This window comes from Notamacropus eugenii, chromosome 3, assembly GCF_028372415.1.
Source record: "Notamacropus eugenii isolate mMacEug1 chromosome 3, mMacEug1.pri_v2, whole genome shotgun sequence".
In the NCBI taxonomy this organism is placed as follows: domain Eukaryota; kingdom Metazoa; phylum Chordata; class Mammalia; order Diprotodontia; family Macropodidae; genus Notamacropus; species Notamacropus eugenii.
This window is the reverse complement of record NC_092874.1, coordinates 194,941,158-194,967,476: the sequence shown is the minus strand read 5'-3', so window position 1 is coordinate 194,967,476 and position 26,319 is coordinate 194,941,158. Positions and strand designations below refer to the sequence as shown.

The 26,319-nt window shown below is 41.3% G+C and overlaps 4 protein-coding genes across 18 annotated transcripts in view; all 4 read left to right on the top strand.

Moving 5' to 3' along the window:
- The first annotated feature begins 1,025 nt into the window (after positions 1 to 1,025).
- Positions 1,026 to 24,514, top strand: ZNF384 (zinc finger protein 384). Of its 7 annotated transcripts, none has more exons than XM_072653770.1 (11): positions 1,026 to 1,075; positions 2,330 to 2,390; positions 13,514 to 13,584; positions 13,960 to 14,197; positions 14,615 to 14,957; positions 15,886 to 15,972; positions 18,874 to 19,098; positions 19,963 to 20,145; positions 21,698 to 21,776; positions 22,108 to 22,266; positions 23,101 to 24,514. In XM_072653770.1, exons 3-11 carry the CDS (start codon positions 13,519 to 13,521, stop codon positions 23,446 to 23,448), a joined length of 1,728 nt encoding a protein of 575 aa, XP_072509871.1. In that variant the 5' UTR covers positions 1,026 to 1,075; positions 2,330 to 2,390; positions 13,514 to 13,518; the 3' UTR covers positions 23,449 to 24,514. The 7 variants fall into 7 exon arrangements, with proteins under 7 accessions (XP_072509871.1, XP_072509870.1, XP_072509869.1 ...); XM_072653769.1 differs by lacking the exon at positions 1,026 to 1,075 and adding an exon at positions 1,183 to 1,419; XM_072653768.1 differs by lacking the exon at positions 1,026 to 1,075 and having other exon boundaries at positions 2,261 to 2,390.
- Positions 3,043 to 26,319, top strand: part of NOP2 (NOP2 nucleolar protein) — a 122,416-nt gene continuing 99,139 nt past the window's right edge. The window contains exon 1 of one of the 3 annotated variants that reach the window (XM_072653761.1): positions 3,043 to 3,078. The gene's annotated coding sequence lies outside the window, so the exon portion shown is untranslated. Of the gene's footprint in view, positions 3,106 to 26,319 lie in introns of all 3 variants that reach the window. The other 2 variants (XM_072653760.1, XM_072653762.1) reach the window with 2 other exon arrangements.
- ING4 (inhibitor of growth family member 4) overlaps positions 3,043 to 26,319 on the top strand; it is a 36,215-nt gene continuing 12,938 nt past the window's right edge. For 3 of the 7 annotated variants that reach the window (XM_072653790.1, XM_072653786.1, XM_072653793.1), the window contains exon 1: positions 3,045 to 3,062. The gene's annotated coding sequence lies outside the window, so the exon portion shown is untranslated. Of the gene's footprint in view, positions 3,084 to 26,319 lie in introns of all 7 variants that reach the window. The other 4 variants (XM_072653791.1, XM_072653787.1, XM_072653792.1 and 1 more) reach the window with 3 other exon arrangements.
- CHD4 (chromodomain helicase DNA binding protein 4) overlaps positions 3,045 to 26,319 on the top strand; it is a 109,882-nt gene continuing 86,607 nt past the window's right edge. The window contains exon 1 of the mRNA XM_072653734.1: positions 3,045 to 3,060. The gene's annotated coding sequence lies outside the window, so the exon portion shown is untranslated. The remainder of the gene's footprint in view (positions 3,061 to 26,319) is intronic.

The following is a 26,319-nucleotide window of genomic DNA, read 5'->3' as shown; positions in this document are numbered from 1 at the left end:
TGGGTCATCTCCAGTCATCCTGATGAATATCTGGTCACTGGATTCAGATGGCTCTGGAGGAGAAGTGAGGCTGGTGACCTGCACAGCCCTCCCTCCCTTTAAACAAAGTCCAATGCAAGTCCTGTCACCATGTCTCTGATGGCCTGGACGAACACACACCACCCTGTTTCACTGGGACTTGAATGACCATTGAAACATGATTTCCCCACACAAATAGTGGCTGAGTACTTCTAAGAGTCACTGAAGCGTGCTTTTTAAGAACTACAACTTTTGCACGTTCTCACTGAAAACCACCACAACATAGAATCAAAAGCACAACGAGAGTCATGAATACGGGTATGGGGCACCAAATCCAGCACCCAACCCACGAGAAGTGGGGGGGGGGGGTCAACATCCGAAGCTGTTAAGTCAGCCTGGCGCAAATACGCAGCTCCACGGGTCGCAGGCCATATTACACCCTCCCAAGAGAACGGGAGCTCCTTAGGCGCAGGGCTAGTCTCTTTTGTCTTTAGACCACGACCAAGTATATACAGCCTTGAACGTGGGCCGAACTGAAATGAGGTCCTCGCCCTTTAACGCACCAACCCCCTCCACTTACCTTAGGAGGACTGCTTCATAATTCATGAGACGAAGATCCTCCTTCCCTCAACCAGAAGTCCCGCCCCCACGCGCCAAATGCCCCCTAGGGATAGTGAGTTCATTTCTGCCCTTACTTACCCCCGCTAGTTCCGGTTCACGTCACGTTCACCTCTGACCATTGAAATGTTGCCCTTCGACGAAGCCACTTCCGCCCTCATTCATCCCGACTTCCGCCTCGGGGGTGTCCGTCTCCCCAGGTGCCCGTACTACCAGAATCGCTCTAGTCGCTCCCGGAAGTGACTGGGCCTTTGCACCCTCCCCTCCTTCTCCTCCCACCCCAGTTCCCTCCTTTCCCCACCCCTCCTTCGTTTCCGGTGTTCCCGCCTTCTCGCCGCAGCGGCTCCTCTCCAGGCCTGTGGGGGGAGGGGGGAGGGAGGGGGGTGGGGAGGGGAGGAATCTGGGTTCTTCAGTGCAGGAGCGCCAGCAGCACTTCCGGGTGAGTGGAGAGGAGGGGGGGCGCCCAGTGCCTCGCGCCCCCGCCCTGCGGGTGTGTGGAGCGGGGCGTGTGTATGTGTGTGTGTGTGTGTGTGTGTGTGTGTGTGTGGTGTGTGTGTCCGTCCGTCCGTGAGTACACACGCCTCCGGGGTGGGGGGCAGGAGGGTCCGTCAGTCCGCCCAGCGCCCCGAGTGCGCGCGCTCTCTCGAGCTCCACTTCCCCTCATCCCATTTCCCTCCCCCCCACCCCTCTGCCTCCTCCCGGCAAAAGGCACGCGCCGCCCCCTCCCGAGCCGCTCTCTGACTCTCGCGCCGCCGCTGCTGCTGCTGCAGCCGCTGGAGCCGGGTGAGTCTCGCGGCGCCGCCGCCGCCGCTGCCGGCGCGCTCCGTGTGCCCTCCTCCCTGTCCCGAAGGGGGTGGGGGGGCTCTGTGTGTGCCTCTCCCCCCCTCCCGGAACCGGAAGTGGTTGTGGAGTAGCGGGCGCAGGGGTGGGGGGCGGGGGGAATGGTGGGAGTGGGGGTGTAGGGGGTGGGTTTCTGGTGGGTGTTGGAGCTGGGCTCTTGGAGGGGAGGGATCCGATGTCCCAGAAGGGCTCAGAGGAAGGGGGCGTGAGCAAGTGGGGGGAGACTCTTAGCTGCTGCCTAGGGGGAAGAAGGGGTGTAGCAGAGCAGAGGGGGCCCTGTGGGGGGGAGGGGCTGAGGTTGGAGCCGGAGGGGCTTCCTGGAATGGGGCCCTTGACAGATGAGGGGCAAAGTCCTCCCAGGGGCTTGGGGTGGGGGGGAATGGCCCGTGGGAGTGGCTAGGCCTGCACTAGGCATTCTGCCTCCTGGCACGAGAACTTGGGGAGCCCCCATCCTAGTTGTCCCCAGATTTGTCTTCTGTCCTCACAGGTGGGAGGTGACCAGACTGTCCCCTTTCCCCCTCCTTCCCAACCTCCTTTTTTCCTGGCTTCTGCCCCTTGGGTGCCTGTGAGAAGGAATTGAGTGTCCAAGCTTTGCTCTTGTGGGGTGCGTGTGTGGGGGTGCCTTTCACCTCATGCTGAAATGGTGAAGATAGTTCAACTTCTTTAGTAGGGATTAAATCCTTTTCCTAGTGACCAAATTCCTGTGCTTGTAACCTTCCCTCTCTTGGGTTAGAGGCAGGAATTTTGCTTTCCCTCCAGACTGACAGCTGACAGATTGGAAATCCTCAGAGGTCCCGACATCTCATTAATTACATCCTTTTTGACCATTCTAACACAGACACTTTGTTTTCAGAAAGTTCGGGAGCCTTGAGGAGGAGGAGGAGGAATAGGACAGAAGGAGGAGGAGAGAGAGGGTAAGAAACCTTTAACATAAAGAGGGGAAGAGAAGGTCATTTTACCCATATTGAATGTTTTTCTTTAGGTAACAAGTTAATAATGCCTTTTGTTGTTGCACGACACTTTATACGAAGTGTCCGCCTGTAGTAGATCAGTTTAGAACTTCCTCCAGTTTTGAAAATGGTATTCAGACTAGCTTTTGGAGATTCTCACTATGTTGGTCTGGGTGGCTCTTTTAGGCTGTTCATCAAGAGACTAGTTAGGGTTGGGAGCCCCAAGTTAAACCACCTCTGATAGTCACAGTGCCATTTAAAGAGATGCTATTTGTGTTCCCATGTGGCATTGCTCAGCAGTGATTTCCTGCTATTGGAGTGAGCACAGCTTAAAGTGAGCTTCTTTCCTTTGCTCTTAGGAGTGCGGAGGTTTAGGGTAAATCTTCTGATTGAGAGATTCTAGTAGTTAGTGTGTGTCACTAGAGAGTTTTAATTTGGGGACGCAGACAACATCAGATTCTGAGAGTTCAGAGTTGGGGCTCAGTTTGAAAGAAATTGAGAATTGAATTTGCTTGAGAGTTAGGTTTGGAATTTAATATAGAGCTAGCCAAAAAAAGATTCTTTCATAGTGAAAGAATTGTACGATTCTTTTTTATAATTGTTAGATTGTAAGACCGACAGGTAGAAAGAAGCAGTGTTCTGAGATACCTTGGTAGAGTAAGCTAGTGACTATTTTGTGGTAAAGCTAAACAAGACGTGTTTTTACAAACAGAAAGAAATTTGAATACATAGCATCCATTACTGTAAGGTAACTACTGTGAACTAAGTTTAGGGCAGTATGGAGTGAGCTTTTTTCTTTGCTCTTAGGAGTGTAGAGGTTTAGGGTAAATCTTCTGATTGAGAGATTCTAGTAACCCGTGTGTGTCACTAGAGAATTGTAATTTGGGGACCCAGGCAACATCAGATGCTGAGAGTTCAGAGTTGGGGCTCAGTAAGGCTTACTTTCCTTAGGACCCTGAGTTAACAATGACTTAAGTTTGGGCTTTGTCTCTGTCAGAGATAAGTTTTCTCCCCACGGCCATTACTGACCTGTTTTCTAGAGACCCCAGACTTTCCAGGACCCAATTTCCCTTTTCCATATGTGCCTTACCATTATTCTTAGTGAGAATGCCAGCACAAGGAGAAACTATTTTGAAAGATACCTCTACTAATTTAGAATCCTGAGGATGCTGGACCAGGAACTGCTATTCTAGATGGCAGGCTGTTTGTTGGGAATAGTCCTTTTGTTTTGTTTGGACATGAACAGTGGTTCCTGTTCAACAGAGTAGGGACAGTTTTTGAGACATACATGAAAAATTCCTTCAATTCCATTTGCTTATTTGACTGTTCTTTGTAGTTCCTTGTGTGCTTGATGGCACTGAACTGAAGTGTATAGGCAGAAGCTCAAGCCTTATTTCTCTCTGTATGACTTCTCAGTTTATGTGGTCTCTAGCCATTAGTCTTTTTATAGCCCCCCAAACTCACTTGGTTCTTACATTCCCATTAGTTCCCTCTATTGCTCTTCTGCTGGGGTGGGGAGAACAAAACCAAAAAACTTTTATCCTTGCTGACATATGTCTTAGCATCTTTTCTTCACAGGAGTTTTCCAAGCATGTTAAAGCCATATGTTGAAATAAGAAGGTATAAATCTAGAACTCAAAATTATTTTCTCATTCTCTTCTATCAAGTGGGCTGGGTTAAGGAAAATATTCCCCAATACTTAGCAGTGGACTTTGTCCATACCAGATGCTTAATAAGTGGTTGTTGAGTGGATTGATGAATAAGGGTTTCTTTCTAAAAACTATATAAAAGGATTGTGTCTTCTTTGGGAAAAGAAATTGAGACTCTAATAATGTGTGACTGTTATTTCTAGTGGGGAAATCAAGGGAGAGGGTCTCTCTACTTAGACTTTTGTGATAGGGTGATACTCTGGTGGCACTAGCATCATCATTTTATTTATCCCTTAGTAGCAGTATGGTAGGTTAGAATTCTGAGTTCTTGTTTGTGTGTGACCTCAGACAAATTACTTATCTCTCTGCTTCGATTTCCCCCACTTCTGAAGTGTAGTGTAAATTTCCCCAGATCCTTTGCTTCTGGATCTTTTGAGGATTAGTGAAGTAATATGTGTGTGTATGTAGCTCTTTGAGCCTTTTAAAAGAAAAATGCTGTTTAAATTCAAGGCTGTAGTAATGTTAAAATGTATAATTCTCTTCCTTCTTAATGATGATGTAGTTGATGCCTAAAGAGAGCCTTCTCCAAGGCCTTGCAATGAAGAATTTGTCAATAGATTCCAGATTTTCTGATTCCAAGCTTCTTAAAAGTCCTTAAAATTCATTTAGCATAGTAAGATGCTCAATACATATTAGTTGATTGATTGGTATAGTTTTGTACTGTCATCTCGCTTTGACGTTATAAGCTTCCCTGTGTCTCCCTGGACTAGTATAAGACCCTTAAGTTATTATTGACGACAATAGTACAGCAGAAGAGCCAACTTTCTTTGGTTTGGAGCCAACTATTTGTGGGTAGTTTAGGGGCTGTGTATCTTTTCCTCAGTATTGCATATTAGTATGTATCTTTGATATGACGGCTTTGAGAAGGATGGTGATGTGTAAGAGGTGGTGAGGTGGAATATAATAAGTAATAGGAGAAATAATATTGCATCTCTTGCTATGACTTTTGGGTGTTTTAAAGAGTGGTCTTTTCTGGTGAATCTGTCTTCAGCTTTCATTCCTCCTCTTTTTATTTATTCCTTTTCTTTTTATTTAGTGATTTTGTTGGTAAAACCAAAAAAAAAAACGTTAGAGGATTAGCACATTTGTCATCCTTTCCTCCCCCCTAAAAAAAATATTATTTGTGATCCTTAGATGCCTTTGCAGGGAGAAGATGGTGGTTTGCCTGAAAGCTGACCACCACTGGCAGTCTACCAGTCACCATTTCTTATCTTGTCCCCAGACCTTTTACAGGCTCATTCTTTCTTAAGAGTTAGAGAAGAAAACCAGGCAGATGAATATGTAGAAGTTCCTTTTTTCCATTATAGAATAAGGCTCCATCATTTTAAAATCCATTTACCTTGGTGGCCAAGACAGGATTTAAAAAAATAAGACAAGCTGCATTTACTCTCCAAAAGACTCGTTATGTCTCCACCTAGTAAATGAGAGTACCAGTGATACCACTAGAGAGCCATTCTCAGGGTTCAAAACTCCCTGAATTGGATTGAATTGTTTTTGTTGCTTTTGTTCATCTTCAGGCATCCCTCTCTTTAGGTCCCTCTGTCTTCTATTATAGTGTAGTGTTCTTGTCAATAAGGTATATCCCTATCTCCATTTCAAAAGAAATTAGAGCGTGCCTTGATTGCTTTTTTAGGATTTACAAAGTATTCCCTCATAACAACTCTTTGAGGTAGGTAGTACAAGTGTTAGTTTCCTCATTTTGCAGATGGGGAAACTGGAGATAATGATTTACCCATGGTCCTTCAGCAAAGAGTATAAATGGCATTTGAACCCTGGTCTCTTGGCTTCAAGTCCAGTCTTCTTTTGTATATTAGAGGAAAAATGTATAGTAAGTACAGTGAATCCCTTTTAGCTTCTTCAGACCTAACTTCTGATTCCTAGTAGCTATCAATAATTTTATTTCTATGCATTTTCCCTACCACCCTGGAAATTGTACAGCAGGATGTTGCAGGTGGTAGGTCTGAGCTTTAACACTGTTTTAGGAGTGTGTTTGTGTGTGTGTGTGTGTGTGTGTGTGTGTGTGTGTGTGTGCGCGCATATATGTATATATATATATATATATATATATAGCAAACATTTTTTTCAGTTTTTAAAATATTTAGTAAAAAATCTATACGAGTAGAACCATACTAGGTGGGAGTCCAACATTGTTTTTTTGTTTTAAAAAAAATATTTAGTAAAAAACTATAAGCAGAATACCTTGGTAGGTAGGAGACCAGCACCTGTTGGGGTAGCAGGAAGAAATGTAGCTAAGCTCTCTTCCACAACCAAACACCTAGAAAACACAAGACTGAGTCCTGACTGAGAAATACAAGGAAGAAATCACAGAGTCATTTTTCCAACCCAGCTCTGCAGACACTGGGACTAGGAGTCTAACCAGGAATGTACCAAATGAGTTGTCCATGGCTTTATACAATACACTTGGGCAAAGAGACATCCCACATCCAACTAGCAGCTCTAGTGCTAGTGCTTAATCATGTAGATCCAGTATGTGACTGAAGGAGAGGGTCTGCATCTAGAGATAATGATCCAGGGCAGAGAGTGGTCATGGGCTGTAGACTGTGTATTGAGTGAGGAGCAAGCTCGTAAGCAGGCAACAATTGCTTGAATTTGACTCTGAAAGCAACATAGGGTCTCAATTCCATTTTGCATTCTAGTTTGAAATCTAACTATGAATAACCGTGGAAGGAATCCAAGACCAGAGGGGACCCTATATTTCCAAACTTGCAGAACCTTCCAGCTAGCTAATAATGACTGAGTCTAGCAGCAGTCTTTTTGAACTCCAACCAAGGATAAGCCCACAGTTGTGTTGCTTAGACCTAAACCTAGGACAGAAACTCGTAGAGCTCAGACCAGGAGAGTAGCAGTCAAACTTTGTCCTGGATCTGAGTGCTTTGAGAGCATTTGAAAGCTTGCAGGTCCCCAGCCTGAACTGTATCTGAGACCTGGAATGACACAACATTCAATACCCCAACAAAGTAATAGCAGAATTAAAGAGAACAGAAATATGGTCCAAATATTCCTTCCAAAAATCCACAAATTTTGACTCTAACATAAAGTCTGAAATAAATAGCTAGGTTAGAAGAATAATGAAAAAGAGACTCCCACCATAAAGAGTTCTTCTGGTGGTATGGATGCTGAAAACACAAATCCAGGAGGAAAAGAGTGATTCCAAAATATCTACAAGCTAAGCCTCAGAAAAATACAGTTTGGTTACAAGTTGAATGAGAATTCTTGAAGATATGAAGCAAAGTTTTTTAATTAAATAATTTTGTAAATAAACTGAGAGCACAATAGGAAAAAAATTGGAAAGGATCTAGAAAAAGAAAGAAAATTAACAGCTTGGCACAAGCGATGATAAATTTTACTCAGCAACAAACTCGCTGAAAAATTAGAATGGACCGAATAGAAGATAATAACTTCAGAAGACAAGATATAAAAACAGAGTTAAAAGTGAAACTGAAAAGTGGAAGAAAATGTAAAGTTTAACTTATGACAAAAACAAATGACCTAGAAAAGAGATTGAGGACAGATAATATAAGACTCATTGGACTACTTGAAAGTCATGATGAGAAAAAGTCACTTCAAGAAACCATAAAAGAATCTCCCAGATGTCTTAGACTCAAAGGGCAGAGTGAGAATAGAAAGAATCTACTGTCCATTTTTTGAAGGAAACTCCCAAAAGAAAACTCTTAAGGAACATTATAGCTCAAGTCCAGAGCTTCCAGTGAAATAAAAAATGCAGCAAGCAAGCCAAAAAGACAGAATTCAAATACTAAGGAGCCAGAATCAGGAATACACAAGATTTAGTAATACAACTTTAAGAGAGTAGAGAGCTTAAAATACAGTATTAAGAAAGACAAAGGCAATATATATATATATATATATATATATATATATATATATATATATATGTGTATATGCTTACAGCCAAGAATAACTTACTCAGCAAAACTGATCCAGGGGACAAATGACCCTTTAATGATATAGAGGATTTATGAGCATTCTTGATGAGAAGACCAGTGCGATGTAGAAACTTTGAAATATAAACAGTGTCATCAAAAGAAACACAAGGAGGTAAACATAATTGAGCAGTCATAAGGACTAAAGGATAAACTTTGTACATTCTAAGTATCATCAGGGGTCATAGAATCTAATAAGATGGAGGGCATCTTAGGGGCTTTATTATTTGATGGTCCTAAAAGAAGAAAAGGGAGGGAAAAGGAATACAAGGGGGAATGAGAGCAGGGAGGGGAGCAGGGTTGGAGGGAGAAGAGTGGGGAAAATTATCTGACATAAAAAGGTAAGCAAGTAAAAATCTATACAAAGATTTGGGGGGGGGGAGCAGGTGTCATTTGAATCTCACTTTCCTCTGAACTAGTTAAAAGGAGGAAGAGTACACACAAATGACAAGAGGGTGGATCTCAGAGATTTAAAAGTAGGGAAAAGAAGAATGACAACCTTTGATGGGACTCCAGGGAAGGATTAAGAGAAGAGACAGGAATAGAAACAGATTTTGTCAAACCTATAGCATTGGTGCTGAGCATGCTCCTTTCTCACCACCTTCTTTGGAAGCTGGAGGAGGGGACAAAGATTGAAAAGCATAGGAGAATAGGATAGAGGGAAATATACAATTAATTATCATGATAACTGAATGTTCATGGAAGAAACTCATCCATAAAATGAAAAAAGGATAGTGGAATGGTTAGAAAAGTAGAATCCCACAATGTGTTCTTTATGAGGAACATACTTGAAACAAAAATTCATGTAGGGTTAAAATAAGTGGCTAGAGCAAAATCAATTATGCCACAGCTAGAGTAAAAATAAAAAAGCAATCATAATCTCAGACAGCGAAACAACAGTAATAGATTTAATTAAAACAAGGAAACTACATTTTGCTGAAAGATACTGTTGATGAATTAATAACAGTACTAAACATGTTTTGAATGGCATAGCATCCAAATACTTGAAGGATAAGTTAAATGAGCTACAGGAGAAAATAGATAATAAAACTATAATGTAACCTTCCTAGACCTAGATAGGTGGATTTTTTTTTTAATGAAGTTAAGGACCTGAATAGAATTTTAGAAAAGTTACTTATTATATACCTCTGGAGCTTATAGAATGGGAATAGAAAGCACATTTCTCAGTTGTGCATGACACCTTTATAAAAATTAACCATATATTTAGGACATAAAAATCTCACAAATATAGAAAAAAAATATTAAACTCATCTTTCACAATGCAATAAAACAAAAATTATATTCATTAAAGGGTCACTAAAGAAATGATTAAAAATGAATTGGAAATGAAATGACTTAATCCTCATGAATGGATGGATCAAAGAACAAATTATAGAAATGACAGTTTCATTGAAGATAATGACAACAATGAGACAATATATCAGAATTTTTGGGATGCAGCTAAATCTGGCCTTAAGGGAAAATTTATATTTCTAAGCACTTTCATCAATAATAGAATAGGTCAATGAATTGGGCGTAAAACTAAAAAAAAAATAGAAAAACTAACAAATTTTGAAAAACCAACAAAATACTAAAATAGAAATCCTGAAAATCATAGAAGAGTATAACAAAATTGAAAGCAAAAAAAAAAAAGTAAAGCCAGGATTTAAAAGAAATAAATGGATGTCATTTACTGATTTAGGAAAGAAGAAAATCAAATTATTAATAAAAAAATGAAATTTTCAGTTATCTGAATATCATGACCAAAAAGAGATAGTGGGGCTCACAGAAGATAAAAAGGACAAATTTATTGCAAAAATTAAGTCGTTTTTCCATCAAAAAATCCCCAATACAACTAATATAAGAGGAGAAGTGGGTAAAGGGGGGAAGGGAATCTCTATAGAAAGTTTCTCTGATAGAATATCATTTCCAAAATAAATAGGGACCTGATTGAAATTATAAGAATTATTCCCAGTTGATAAGATTTAAAGGATAGGAACAGGCACTTTTTTAGAGGAAGATATATAAGTCGTTAAAATAACCATGTGAAAAAATGTTCTATATCACTAATAATTACAGAAATATAAGTTAAAACACTCCTGAGGTTCCACTTTATACCCATCAAATTGGCAAAGGTGACCCCAAAAAAATGACAAATGCTGGAAAAGCTGTTGGTGGAGCTGTTGGCTAGTCCAACCATTCTGGAAAGCAATTTGGAGATGCTGCACGTTATTAAACTGTGCGTGCCCTTTGAACCAGTGACGCTACTTTGAGATTTGTACGCCCCATAGAGATTTTGTTTTAAAGGGGTGCAGGGAACATTATTGTTTATCAGACTTAGGGATAAGTGAACAATTTATGAATATACAAGAGATAGAGAGCATAGTTAGGTATAAAATGGATAACGTTAGTTACATTAAATTAAAGAATTATTGTACAAATAAAATAAATATGGCCAAGATAAGATGGAAAGCAGAAAATTTGTGGAAAAAAATTTATAGACAATTAACCAGATAAAGGTCTCATATATTATATATATACATATATTATATATATATATTTATATATATATATATACACACACACACATATATGTATATATAAAGAGCTTTGTCAAATCTATAAGAATGTGAGTTATTCCCCAGTTGATAAATGGTTAAAGGATGTGAACAGGTAGTTTTCCAATGAAGAAATCAAAACACTTTATAGTCGTATGAAAAAATGCTCAAAATGATTACTGATTAGAGAAATGCAAATTAAAACAACCTTGAGATATTTTATGTCTAGCAAATTGGCTAAGGTGATAGAAGGGGAAATGACAAATCTTGATGGGGATTTAGAAAAATTGGGAGACTACCAATCCAGCCATTTTGAAGAGCTATCTGGAATTACGCCCAAAGAGTTATTAAACTACTTATACCCTTTGACCCTGTAATACCATTACTTGATCTTTTTCCAAAGATGATTAAGGAAAAAGAAAAAGAACTTATATATTATAAAATGTTTATTAGCAGCTCCCTTTGTGGTGGCAAAGAATTGGAAATTTCAGGGATACTCATTAATTAGGGAATGGCTGAGCATGTTGTGGTATACGATTGTGATGGAATACTTTGTTATAAGAAGTGAGCTCGGTGATTTTTGAAAAAACATGGACAGACTTGCATGAAATAATAAAAATGAGCAGAACCAGGAGAACACTGTGTACAGTAACAGCAGCATTCTTTTAAGAAAGACTTTGAGACAATAAGTTATTTTGATTATTATAAAAACCCAAATTAACTATAAAGGAGATATGAAGAAAGTTTCTACCTGTATCCAGAGAAAGTATGTATAAAAGAATTTTACATATGTACCTATTTGTGTTTAATGGTAGCCATCTCTAGGGTGGGAGTAGAGGGAGGGGAAAAAAAAGAAATTTACATAATTTATTGTATATTTGAAAGGAATAGCAACTTGTGCATAGTAGATTTGCAGTTTCATGTGCAAATCTTTTTTTTATTGTACTCTTATGGAAATGCTTATTTTATATCATTAAAATTTTCTTAAAGGAGAAAGGGAAGGATGCCTACATACAAAAATATTTATAGCTGTTTTTGTGCATTGGCAAAGAACTGGAAACTGAGTAGGTGACCATCAATTAGGGAATAGCTGAACAAGTTTTGGCATATGAATGTAATGGAATACTCTTATGCCACAAGTTAATGATAAAAGGGGGATGATTTCAGAGAAACCTGGGAAGACTTGTATGAACTGATACAAAGTGAAGTGAGTAGAGCCAGGAGAACAGTTTATATACCATAACAACAATAAAGACGAACAACTTTCAAAGACTTAAAAACTCTGAATACTACAATGACCAACCATGAATCCAGAAGACTTATGATATAGCTCTTGGTAGACAGGTGGTAGACTGCAAATTGAGACATAGAATTTTTTGAGGATATGGTCAATGTGTTGATGTATTTTACTTGACTGTGCATATTTATTAATAGGAGTTTTTCCTTTTTCAGTGCAGATAAAGATGGAGGGTGGGGAGGAAAGAAGACAGATTTTTGTTAATTTCTTAAAAGTTCATTTAATTTTTAAAAATACCATGCTAGGTGATGTTGAAATGGATGAGAGTTTGGGGTGGGGGGTGGCAAATGCATAGCTCCTCCTCTTCAAAGGCTAGTTGGGATTGGTTTTCTTTGAATGCCCTTGGATTGTTGTGTGGTTGGTTGTTAAAAGTGATGCTTTCTAAATTGAATGGTAATATTAAGAGAGAGAGTTAATACTTGCCTTTATTAAATTTAATTATGTTTCAGGAAATATTTAACTTTTATTTTAAGTCATTTAAAAGAAAAACAATAAGTTCTGTTTTCAGAGGTGTGTTGCATTTCTCTCTTCTATTTTCTAGTAGAAGATACCTTTATTACAAGGAAGGAGGGCAAAATTGGATGCTGTTTTACTTTTTATAAGAATTAAAAATCTTATTTAGTATAAGCAGGAAAAGAACTAATAAATAAGCTCCATGAAGAAGAATGAGAAACTAGACTTCTGAGGTGACTGAGATGCATTTAGGGGAGATTTCACTGTTCTTTCCCTGCTGTGTTGCTGAATATCATTTCCAATTTCCCTGGTCATTGCCTGAAACCATGTTTCTTTGGCCAGTCCACCCTTGAGTAACTTCATCCAGCCTCTTGGTATCTCAGCTCTCCCAGTTTTAAGACTACTAACCTCTTCGAGGCTTAATTTCTTATCTATAAAATAAGGGCATTGCCCTAGATGACCTTTGAGGTTCCTTCTAACTATATGCATCTTTTTTTATATATGTACATCTTTGATTCTGTTGGTGATATGGGAAAGAGTTGTATCTCATTACTCCATGGACAACAGCTAAAGTTTAATAAATCAATATAAATATTAAGAAATCAATACTTGATTCCTTCTGGCATTTCCATTCTGTTGTCTTCTTAAAATTTTCAGTTTTATCCCAGAATCCTTTCAGAATCTGTAAAGAAAACTGTAAACAGAAAGATTACGAGTATGTGGCAGTAAGAAACTGAGGAGAAAGGCGAGAAAGACTTACTGATCGTTATTCTCAACTCTGTAGTGTATGGCTATAGGCCCACTCTTGCCCTTTTCTAGGGTTCAGTTTCTCTCTTTCATAAAGGGAAAGTAATACTAACTCTCTTAGTATTAGGAAAGGAGAGTGAATGAGATAGGTGTGGAGTCTTCCAGTATTATTAACTCATTCATCACTATAGTTGTGAAAGTTCCTAAATTTAGCTTTAGGAAACCACTGCCGGATGTACCCACCAAGAATTAGATCCTAAGGTCTGCTTGTCAGAAGAGGGCACCAAGAGCCTTCTATGCTCCCTTTCCTTTTCGCATTGTTGTTATGATCATGATTTATCCTCCATCTCTATCCCTCTAGGTAGAATGGAAGAATCTCACTTCAATTCTTCCCCGTACTTCTGGCCAGCAGTTCCCACAGTCTCAGGACAGGTAGGTTATACTAATATGTTTGGCACCCCATACACATGTCGCATAATAGGGAGGGCAGTGAACCCCAGAGGTCAGATCTTTATTCTGCCACTTAGAAGCCAAGTGTACTTGGGCAGATCACTTCTGTGACTTGGTCCCTTCTCCATCTGTAAAATGAGAAGAATAGTGCCTGCTTACCTCACAGAATTGTGTAAGGATCAGCAGAGAAAATTTGCATAAAAGTGTCTTGAAAACTTTAGAGCACTACCTTGCAAACACAAGGTAGTATTTTTCTTAGTTTGCTCATCTCTATTATTTGTTAAAGAAGGAGAAACTATGGAGAAGGGAAGAAAATAATCTTTACCCCTTTCTGATAACAGATTTTTCTTACTTTAGATAGAAAACACAATGTTCATTAACAAGATGAAGGATCAGCTGCTGCCAGAGAAAGGCTGTGGTCTGGCTCCACCTCACTATCCCACCTTGCTAACAGTACCTGCCTCAGTACCCCTGCCATCAGGCATCAGTATGGATGCCGATACCAAGCCAGATCAACTGACACCACATAGTCAGGCTTCAGTCACTCAGAATATCACTGTGGTGCCTGTACCATCCACAGGACTAATGACTGCTGGTGAGTAACTCCATTTACTCCTCCCTAGGCTATCTGAGGTGTTGAAAATCCATAGTCAGGATTACAAGATGTGATGGTTCAGATGTTACTGGGTAAAATGGGATATGTATGTTATTTCTTAGAAATGCTGTTGTTAGGGGTCCATAGTATGTTCAGCACTATACTGTTCTTTTAAGTGGAGAACAGAAAGGATTCCAATCAAGGGATAAGTTTCACTTATCAGGTAAGGAGTGGGGGTGGCAATGGAAACCTAGAGTAAGAAACTTTTTACCATAGTATTTAGGGTTTGCAAACACTGGGCTGAGTGGGGCAATTCATTTCAGTAAAGTGATTGTATGATTCTCTGGGACTAAAATGAAATAAAGTATAAGGTACCAGGGCTAAGAAATGGTAACCCCATCTTTCTTTTACTCCTAGGTCCAGGCTTGGTGATCACATCCCCCTCAGGCTCTCTAGTGACTACAGCCTCCTCAGCTCAGACCTTCCCCATCTCAGCTCCCATGATTGTGTCAGCCCTTCCCCCTGGCTCCCAAGCCCTGCAGGTGGTCCCTGACCTCTCCAAGAAGGTGGCATCAGCTCTGGCAGAAGAAGGGGGCGGGGGAGGTGGGGGTGGTGGGGGTGGTGGCACTGTGGCTTCCAAGCCTCCCCGGGGCCGAAAGAAGAAGAGGATGCAGGAATCAGGGCTGCCTGAGATGAATGACCCTTATGTGCTCTCCCCTGAGGATGACGAAGACCATCAGAAGGATGGCAAGACCTACAGGTGGGGGGCAGAGCCAGGGGGCCGGATGGGGTGAGGATCACTATTTCAGCCACTCCATTTTGTGTCCTGCTTCAAACCAGGACTCTGTTGGGTGACTCTTTCTTGTCAGACCCAGATGCATGTCAGGGCTGTTTTGGGGTAGGAGGGTGGGTAGGACCAGGGTGGGGGGGAAGGTACATAACTTCCTCAGTTCTTTGTTCCTCCTTTACCTCACCTTTCTATTTTTCCTACATTGAGGTATCTTAGCAGTGATCTGTTTGGGGTCACAGAGTGACATAGGGAAAATTCTGCAAGTATTTTTGGAGTTTATCTCTCATTCTTCAGAGGTCTGAGTACCAATTTAGGATCTCTTGACTGTCCCAAGATATATTTTGAGGCATGAATTTTCCATCCCTGCTTTTCCAGGATATCTTTCTGACAATTATTGACCCAGCCTACATGCCTTCTTGTGGCTATAATACCTGTTTGATCCCTGTACCTTCTTGCCCCCACATAGTTGGGATGATGGTAGGGGCCTACAAAGAAAAAAAATGAAAATAGCAGCTCATTCTCCCCTTTTTCCCTCCCTGACTTTTAAAAACCCATATATATTCAATGTAGATGTTTGCTCAGTGCCTCATTAACATAGACAGATCAGATCTTCTGATCCTTTCTTTTCCAGTGTTGTCCATCACGAAAAAGTATTTGTCAGATACTTGTTTGCATGTGGTATACTAAATAGAGAGAGTAGTAAAGATAGTCCTTACTTTCTGGAAACCAGTGGTCCACAAGCTGGAAAAGGCTTCTGTGGTTTGGGGAAGCTTTGACCCTCATGTGCAAAGTGGGCGTAACCTCAAAGCCTAGTCTTGGACAGAAGCAGATATGTTTGAGTGGGAGACTGGTTTCTCTCCTTAATATACCCAGATGGGCAATGTTGTTCCCATTTTAGGAGCCAGGGAAACTGCGGCACAGGAAATGGACAGAGCCCTGGGCTCATGGATTCAGGCTCCACCACCAACTTGCTGTGTGACCCTGGGCAAGTCCTTTTCCTCTCTCTGGGCCTCAGTTTCCTCATTTGTAAAATGGAGAGAGTTCTGTTTTATGTCTCCCTTCTAGTAGTATTAGGAGTATTTATCTAGGTAATATTTTGTAAAATAATTAGAGCTCACAAGAAAGGGATGAGAAATAGTGATTGTTAGTATTTATTGATTTATCTATTCTGTACAATTTCACCGTGAAGAGTGGTCCTCGGTGCCTTTTCCTCTATCTGGGAAAGTGTTACTGGGGTCTTTATCGTTCCAAAATATTATGTATCATTGTTCTCTAGCCTCCTACCTCATTTTACATACAAATGTATTCTTGAACTGTTGTGACTCAGTCTTAATTTTTTTGATAAATTCTGTCATTTTTAATGCACTCAACTTTATTTCTAAAAAGAATCAACATGAATCCTTTTGCAGAAATGAATAACCACTCTAATTGTTTTGTGTAAATCTGGATACACATTGGATTAAAGCAAGGTACCACCTATTAGAGACAGTAGTCATGGGGATAGTCATTTTGACAAAGATTCATCTATATCAAAAGCTCAGATTAGGATGGTGGTGTCTTGCTAGAATGCCACATACACCATAGTCTCAGCTGTGTCCTAACTAGCTATGTGCGACCTTTCCTAAGTCACTTGACCTCTCTGGACCCAAGTTTCCTCATCTGTAAAATGAAAAAGTTGGTCCATCTTTAAGGTCCTTTATAGTTCTAACATCAGACCCCTTAATTTTTTTTAGACAATTCAAGGTACTCTGCCTCTGCACATCTCTACTGATGTTATCTCTAATCTGCCATAGAGTTGACTCTGAGCATCAAAAACTACTAGCAGAGGGAAATGACAGGACTTACTATGTTATACCTCCTGATTTGGGGGCACTGATTTTTCTGCAGCTAGAATTAGCTGGCTGTTGTCACACAGAATCTGTGTACTATAAGAAAGGTAGAGTGAACAGAATTAAATCTATTCAAGGTAATAAGAGGGAATTCCTACAGCAACAGAGAATTATGAACCCTTTTGAGTCTTCCTTGCATCAAAGGGGACCCTATGTAAATAGCAACAGATTTGCCGTATCAAAGAACAAACTCTCCTGGGATATTGGCAAAACTAAAGACCTAGCTCCAGCCTGACTTGCTATCTGACCTTGGGTAATTGACCTAGTATCTCAAGGCTTTGGTTTGCTCATATGTAAAATGGGGGGTTAAGGGCAGTATCTTGAATTCCTTAGAGCAGTGGTGTCGAACTCAAATAGAAACAATGGAAAACCACAAATTAATATTATCTATGTTGTATTTTTATTTTGTTAAACATAACCCAATTACATTTTAATCTGGTTTTGGCCACACTGAGGAGTTTTGAGAGCCAGGAGTTTGACAGCTCTGCCTTAGAGGACAGATGGTATAAGAGTAAGATATTTGCATTCGAGAATTTATACATATATGTATAAACAACTTTCTGTCTGATCTTTTTTATGAAATCAAGTTTATATCCCAGAAACCAAATTTCATTATATTAGAATAGTGGTCTTTGCCTTTAGCAGTGCCTTTAAGCTTTTCAACATTTTCTGCACCAGGAAAATGCATTGAAATGGATTGTCTATAATAACCCTAAGAATAGGGGTGTGGTTGGTCTGTCTGCTCTAAAAAACAATCAAAAAAACCTGAAGGAATTTTAACATAGATTCAGAATTGAGGTACTCCTCTGTCCTTTTTAGGAGAAAAAAATTTCACCAACAGAGGGTAATATTGAACCCCTCAAATTAGAACGTTGAACAGTGTGAAATAAATAGCAAAACTGTCTTATTGTAGGCACTGCTTTCATTAATACAATGAATTCAATTTTTGGTGTTGTTTGACACTTTCTATTGAGAAAACCTGTAATATTTTTACTGTGTACTACTAGGCAGTAAATATTAACTTTCTCATGAGAAAAATGAGGTCTAGAGAAAGGAGCAAGCTGATACTATCCCAGAGTTAGAACCTAGAACTCTTGACTCCTTCAAGCGTCTGTTCACCATTATTCCTTTTTGAAAAGTACGTTTCCTCTTCTCCCTTTCCTTCCGCCCTCTCCCCCCCAGAATTTGCAAAGGGGAATTGGACTAAAGTACTAGAATTTAAGTAAAAGCTTACATAAGGGGAGGAGAGGTCTGTATTTAAACTAAAAGCTAACAGCCATGATATTCCCTTTTGAGGAGCTCACAGCCCTTGATAGTTTGCTCTTAAAATGTACTTATGGGAGGGAGATGGCAGTATCATTCTCACATTTTACAGAAAGAGGAAAAGAGTAGAACCTGAGGCTCAGAAAAGAAACTTGTCCAAGTCTCTTGGTTCCATTCTGTTACCCTTTTTTTAGGCTAGAGGCCAAATCTAAACGAATATGGCTGAAAACATTTCATATGAGCCTATTCTAGCTGATGACACTGCAGAACAGGAGAGAGGACTTTTATCTCAGTTAGATAATGAATAAAAGTGGAACCAGATAGGGGTGACACTTTCTTCAGCTTGATAGACTGGTATTAATACTCCATATACCTGGGGAAAAGGAAAAGTTTAGAGCAGAATGAGAAGTTCCTTGAGATGGGGAAGAAATGAGATGGATGCTAAAACAAAGTTCTCTAAGAAGAGAGAAGGCCCCTTTTTAGGAATCCAACTCTTCACTACCTCCCTGGGGAACTGAGGAGTGCATGGGGTGCTTTTCCCATTTAACAGTATGGGGATACTACAAAGAGAGGAGAAAGAAATTAAGAATCTAAGAGAGCAGAAGAAATACATGTCATGTCTCATATGGTTGAACTTCTTAATTGGGGCTGGTCTTAGCATGGGAGGGAGGGTATATGATTGTCTAAGTTTTGGTAGGGGGTCGTGTCTAATTTGTTGCCCTGGCCGGGCCCAGGTGCCGGATGTGTTCGCTGACCTTCTATTCCAAGTCGGAGATGCAAATCCACTCCAAGTCACACACAGAGACCAAGCCCCACAAGTGCCCGCACTGTTCTAAGACCTTCGCCAACAGCTCCTACTTGGCCCAGCACATCCGTATTCACTCAGGGGCCAAGCCCTACACCTGTTCCTACTGCCAGAAGGCCTTCCGCCAGCTCTCTCACCTCCAGCAGCACACACGGTAAGGCAAGCAGCCCTAACTCATCCATCCCTTTATCCTCACTATGCCCGTACCCATTCTGCTATGTCTATCTTTTCTCCCAGATAAGCTCTTGATTCTCTGTGTTTCTCTGGTTTTCTCTACAAGAACCTTGTCTCTGTGAGGAATTCTCCTTAGCACTTTTAGGGGCATGGGAAATTCTGGGATCCTATTACAGAGTCTGTATTGGTGTCATAGGCTGTGCCTATATGTATATGTGTGTAGCTTTTCTGCAGAGCAGGCCCTGCTTTTGTTTTATGCCTAAATTCAGAGCCAGGTATGATAAGGTATGGATCTGTCTTTTGGCCTTATGAATTGTCAGGAGTTTGTTCTTTGTGTAAATTACTGCCTTTGAAGAGGGTGTCCCTGGGAGCCATGTTGTGTATGACCTTATAGGGGACCAAGGAATTCATAGGATTTTATAGATTGATAGCTTGAAGGAACCTTAATGGTCATCTAGTCCATGCCTCTCGTTTTACAGATGAGGTTAAGTTACTTGCCTAAGGTACTAAGTGGCAAAATTGAGATTCAAACTCAGGTCTTCTGACTCCAAATCCAGTATTCCCTGTACCATGAGCTTTGATTCCTACTGCGGGGTTACCAGGAGCCAAGAATAGCAGCTCTTCACCATTTCTCTACCATTCTTGCCACCAACTTATATCAAGCAACCATCTAGAACCGGGTCTCCTCTTCATTTAGTTCTAGTCAGGTCTGTGAGTGTCTTGGGAGGAGGGGGGCAGTACTTTCATCCGTCAAGCAACGTCATTTCACCCAATGGAGAGCTCAGCCCGTGGTGTCGAACTGCTTCCCCCTCCTCCTTCCCCCTCCCCCTCTCCTCTCCGGCAGGATCCACTCCAAGCTGCACACGGAGACTGTCAAGCCCCACAAGTGCCCGCACTGCTCCAAGACCTTCGCCAACAGCTCCTACCTGGCCCAGCACCTCCGTATCCATTCGGGGGCCAAGCCTTACACCTGTTCCTACTGCCAGAAGGCCTTCCGCCAGCTCTCCCACCTTCAGCAGCACACACGGTAAGGGAGAGTGGCGGGCGACCGCCCCCCCGCTGGCATGCCCTCCCCACCCCCGCCCTGGACACACACAACAACCCGCATGCAGGGGTCAGGGGAGAGACCTGGCTGGAGGAGAGCATCACTGGCAGAACAGAGAGAGAGAGAGAGAGAGAGGACTGAGTAACAACGCTGGAAACATCAGTGGGTCCCAGGAGAGTTTGTGCGGGGCAGAGATGTACCAGGGAGATACAATGGCTATTATGCCTTACCCCTGATATATGGGAGATGGAGACAGACTTGGAACAGAGACGACTTCTCCCCTCCCCCCAATACCCTCCCCTAAAATGTACATACATGCACACACACTTTGCAAGATATTTCCCTTGCAGTGGAAATTGATTGGAAGAAATCAGATCAACATCCCATAGAGCACTGACTTTGTGGGACCCCCATTTCATCTCCCAAAGCAAAGGATTCTTGACCAAGATGATGGCTCCTGTAGTGAGGTACCAGTCTAGTGAAACCCAGTCCAGCCAGTGAGACTGCAGGGGAGACAAGAAGAAAGCCATGACCCCAGTTCCCAAATGGAACATAATACTGGAACATCACAGAAGCCTAAGAATCTTCAGCCATCTGAGAAACAGCTTCTTTGTCAGCTTCACAAGGGTGCCTAATGATTATATGTCATTTGAATGTGAATATGGGAAAGAGTGAAGGAACAGAGTTTGACAATCAGGAAGGTCTTGTAATCATGGATTCTCAAATCTGACCGAGGGACCACCTTCCAACCACCCTACCCCATGGTGCCTTTGACAGACCTGCCATGGATATAAACTTCCTGCTTTTGTAGGTGCTCATACCTCTCAATCTGGAAAGAGAAAAGAACTTCAAGTATCCACTGTGGGAGATGACAAGTCCTTTGATGACAGTGGCTCTTTTTTGCTGTTATTTGGATGAGCTGACAAGCATTTAGCTGAAGGGGTGGTCTCCAATTTCTGGATCAGAAGTGGGCAACAGCTTTCAGACATTCAAGAGTCTTCAGCTCATACCCAGTGGGTGAACGATGGTATAAGAATGAAGTGGTCTAGTTAATACAAGCTAAGAATTTCTTGGCATTTCTTTGCCTTTCTAGGTAGAGCCACAGGGTCTGTGCGTTATCAGCTTTGCTCTCCAAGATGGAAATAACTCTGGGTTTTTCAACAGTCTCCCTTGGTGTCATTCAAGGCTTAGGGCATGATTCCTGGATGTTATGTGGGAGGTTGGACATGGAAAGTCCCTTTCTTCCCATGGTCTAGGATATGACTGAGCATTGATTGGATGAAGTTTTTGTCAGGGTTGACCTGCATGGAACATTACATGATGCCTGCCTGTGGGGGCATAGGTACTTAAGTACCTAGATCTTGGAAAGAAATAGCAATACTGGCCTATGAAGAGTATACCCAAGCTTCCTGATGATAAGTAGTGACCGTGACTGAAAGGAGGGGAGAGAATTTGGAAAAGGGTTGGTTCTCCAAGAACCAGCTTTGAGTAACTTTGTTAATTTTCCTGCTTTTATGCTTTTCTCTCCTTGCAGAATCCATACTGGAGATAGACCATACAAATGTGCACACCCAGGCTGTGAAAAAGCCTTTACTCAACTCTCCAACTTGCAGGTAACCGCCCTACCAGTAGGAGTACTTGAGCAGATCCAATCCATAGGCCCAGAATGTCTTTAAGCATTAGCATTATAGCTATATATATATATGTATATATATATAGTCAGAATCCCATTGTGAGTCATTTTATGTGTGACTTCCTGAATCTCCATTGTAAACCATTTTATCTGGGCTCAGGTAGTGCCTGAGAGAGCAGGCGCCTAAGTCTAGGTTTCTCCTTACTGAGAATGCCTCCCTTGGGAAAGGGCTTGGTAATAAGGTGTAGCTTGGGTGGAATTGGTAGCAGCAGAGCATTAAATACTGACCTTAGTTCGTCACCCTCACCTAGTCCCACAGACGGCAGCACAACAAAGACAAACCCTTCAAGTGCCACAACTGTCATCGAGCGTATACAGATGCAGCCTCATTAGAGGTGCACCTGTCCACACATACAGTGAAGCATGCTAAAGTGTATACCTGTTCAATCTGCAGTCGTGCATACACATCGGTGAGTGCTCCTTTCTTTTCTACAGTCCCAAAAGACCATAACTGTGCCTTAGTGATGTCCTAACCTGCAAGAAAAGGAAGTGTTTGTATTTAGAGTGGAAGTATCTTAAGTGATAATGTAGTCTTTGAGAGAAGTGGATTATGTGATGAATGGTAATTCTCCATCTCACTTTTTAAACGACCTACTGTAGCATCATTTTAGAATTGTAGGATTTAAATTATCTATTAAAAGAATTATTAGATCCCAGAAAGTAGTTATGGGATGGCTATCCTGCCTTCACAGTGCCTGATATATTGCCATTCAGTTGTATCTGACTGTTCGTGACCCTGTGGATCATGCTGTCCATGGGGTTTTCTTAGCAAAGATATTGGAGTGATTTGCCATTTCCTTCTCCAGTGGATTAAGGCAAACAGAGGTGAAGTGATATGCCCACTGTCACACAGCTAGTAAGTATCTGAGGCTGAATTTGAACTCATGTTTTCCTGACTCTAGGCCCAGTGGTCTATCCACTGAGCTGCCCAACATAAAGTAGGTATTTAATAAATATTTCTTGATTTGCCTTTATGGGGGGGAAAAAACAGTACTAACTCCTAAAGTCAGGAAGTGGATAAGATATCTTTTCAAGTTTTATTCTAATTTAATAAGAAATTGTTTTTAATGCCTCTATTTAGACTTAGTGAGTACAAGGATAGAGAATTTGCTGTTAACTCTATGTAATGGATCTGGGGTATCTTAGTATGAAGCACTTACCCTAACACTGAAAAGAAACTAGACTGTACATGCATTCTGTATCTTCCCTTTTTCTTCTCATAACCATTGTATGAAATCCCTCAGGAGACATATCTGATGAAGCACATGCGAAAACACAATGCTCCAGATCTCCAGCAGCAGCAGGTATCAGCAGTGTCAGCAGCAGCTGCAGCAGCAGCAGCAGTGGCCCAAGCTCAGGCTCAGGCTCAAGCTTCCCAGGCCTCACAACAGCAGCAGCAGCAACAGCAGCAACAGCACTTCCAGCCCCCTGGGGCAGCCCCCCAAGGGGGAGGAGGTGGGGACAGCAATCCTAATCCCCCACCCCAGTGTTCCTTTGACCTGACCTCCTACAAGACAGCTGAGCACCATAAGGACATTTGCCTCACAGTTACCACCAGCACCATCCAGGTGGAGCACCTGGCTAGCTCCTAGAGACTTGATTCCATCCGACTGAGGGAAGAGAAGAGGTCCCATCTCTGTCCCCCCAACCCACACCCCCACCACCACTCCCCTTCCTCTCTGGCAAGTGGCAGGATTTGGCTCCACTTTCTTGGGCCTTTGCCTTCAACTTCCCTCAAAGGACACCACTGTGCCCCTAGCTCTTTGCTCAAAGAGCAGCAACTCTTTGGATCTGAAAAGGAACTCTTGAGTTGCTGAGTGGGGCCCAGCTGTATTCCCTACAATCACATGGTAAAAGGGCTATGAAAGTTGTAGTGGGGAAGGGGGTGGTAAGTATTTAAGGAAAAAGGCTTTCTTGCAGCCTCCTTGAAATATGCCAAACCTGAGATCTTCCTCCCAGTACCCCCCACTTCAGAAGTTGGGTTAATTCCCAGCAAAAGGGGAAAGACCAAGAGGTTGACCTCTCCAAGCTACTAGAAAGGAGGGAACCCTAGACCCAGCCCCTTGCCCTGTTTTTACATACAGAAGGACAAGTTCATTTTGTTCTCTAACTTGGCCTCTGCTCTTACTCTGCCTAAAGCAATGGCAGGGAGATTTGTATTGGGAGGTAGAGGGCTGGAGTTAAGACCTCCTGATATGAATCTCTGGATTACTAAGGGACAGAGGCTGTGGTCCCCAAGGGGCCAAAAATTCCCCATATGGTTTTAAAAAAAAAAAAAAGGAGGGGAAGAGTTTTCCTTGGAGTATTGTTCCCTCTCCTTCCCCTTCCTCAGTCACTCTTTGGTCCCCCAACCAATCCTTTCCCCTTTTGGCCAAAGCCTTGCTCACAGAGGCTTTCCCCATCCTTAGGCCCTGGGAGCCAGCTAGCCCCAAGGAGTTTTGGGACATTTGTGTTCTTTATGAAACCCAAAGCAAAGGGGACTATAGAGAAGGAGGAGTTTGGACTGGACTTAGATCCCTGAGGTATTGGGGCCATTTGAATGGGACATGGATTTATATATAAATATATATATATATAAATATATATATATACACCCACTTACCACGGCCATCTTTGTAACCGTTTCTTTGTTGTTTATAAATGCATTATCTCTGAGAATTTTCATTTTCAATTTTTTTTCATTATTTTATCTCATGTATTTTTTTTCTACTTTTTCTTTTCCCTTTTTCATCTCTGACCATGGTATTTTTACTTCATTTTGTCTTTTTAAAAAATTATGGCAAATTTCAGAGAAGAGAAGATGCAACAAATCAGGAAACCAGTTGTTATAAAGCAATTTAAACATGGGGGTGGGGGGAGAAAAACGTGTACAAAACAAGGGGTGTTTTTAGAATATTGTATAGAAATAAATTCATGTAAAAGGATCAGAGGCAGTGGAGGTGCTGGTGTGAACAAGTATGGGGGAAAAACTGGAGTAGTTTGAAGGGATGTACTTTAGGAAGTATAAATACATATGTAGCTCAGTGGGTGATATTTCAGAGATGCAAGGACCTATTTTTGATCCCTCCACTGTATAGACTGGTGGCATATGTGGATGAGGACCATTTTTCCTGTGCGTGAGAAATGCTGTGGGGATCTGAAAAAATTAACAGTTAATGAGAACAGGGCTTCATTATGTGTGTGGAAAAGTCTCCCTATTCCTTTGTTAAGAGACAAGTGAAATGTGGTCACCAGAAGCATATGTAAGCTCTTGTCCAACCATCCAGAAGCACAGCACCTGAACATTCCTACCCAGCACTTGAGGCATATATGTGTGCTCAATATAGAGAACAAAAGTTAAAAGTGAATTAAATTCAATATTTTAGTTCTTGGTGCAAAGCACTTTTCTGGTTGATGATAATCTACGAAAACTCCCTAGCCTGAGGGAAAGCATATACAAGTAACTAAAAATTGAAAAGTGCATGAATTACAAAGTTCTATGAGAATTCTGAAAAAGTAAATTTCTAATATGAAGGTTAGAGACAACATGGTGCAGTGCTGGCTTTTGAGTCAAGAAGGCCTAAAGTCAAGTTCTGCCTGTGACATACTAGCTGTTTAACCCTAGACAAATCACTTCATCTCCTAATGCTCCTAGGCAAATTCTTAGGACTTTTAAGTTGTGAAAAAAGTGATCATCTGTGTTAGTAGGGGCTTTTCCTCACATGGGAGATAACTTATACCTAAGTTTCAGATTAGATCACAATAGGTCATAGAGGAAAAGGTGACATTTGAGAGAATTTGAAGGATGGATAGGCCTTCAACAAAGATGTTAATGACTAGTGTATAGTACTTAAAAGTTTACAAATTGCTTTGCCTACTTTTATCTCATTTCAGTCTCATAATCCTGTGAAATAGGTACTACAAGTACTGCATTTAAAACATGAAACCAGTTTAGAGATTATAACTTGCTAGTATATGCTAGTAGAATTTAGATCCATGTTTTATGATGCTTAAGTCCATCTAGTTATCCATAATGATACAAAATCATAGAATCTGAGAGTTGGAAAGTGCTTCAGTGGCTATCTAGTGCAGCTCTTACCTAAGAGTCAACAAGCATTTACTAAATGCATATTATGTCCCAGGTATTGTGCAAAGCACAAAGGCATAAATCTAGGCCTTGCCCTCAAGGTCACATTCTAAGAAGAGAGAGAACATGCTAAAAAAAAATTGCACATAAGATATATAGTGTAAGTGAAAGTAATTTCAGAGGGAAGTTGCCAGTGGTAGGAAGGGGAGAGTCTTGAAAGAAAAGGGCAAAGATGGAGAGAGCACTCCAGGCATAGGAGATAGTGAGTGTTCAGGAACAGTAAGACCAATGTTCCTGGGCTGGAAGAGTCCATGGGAGAGAGTAAATATTGGAAAGGTAGGAAGGAGTTATGCTGTGAGGATCTTTAAAAGCTGAACAAGGTCCTGGAGGTAATAGG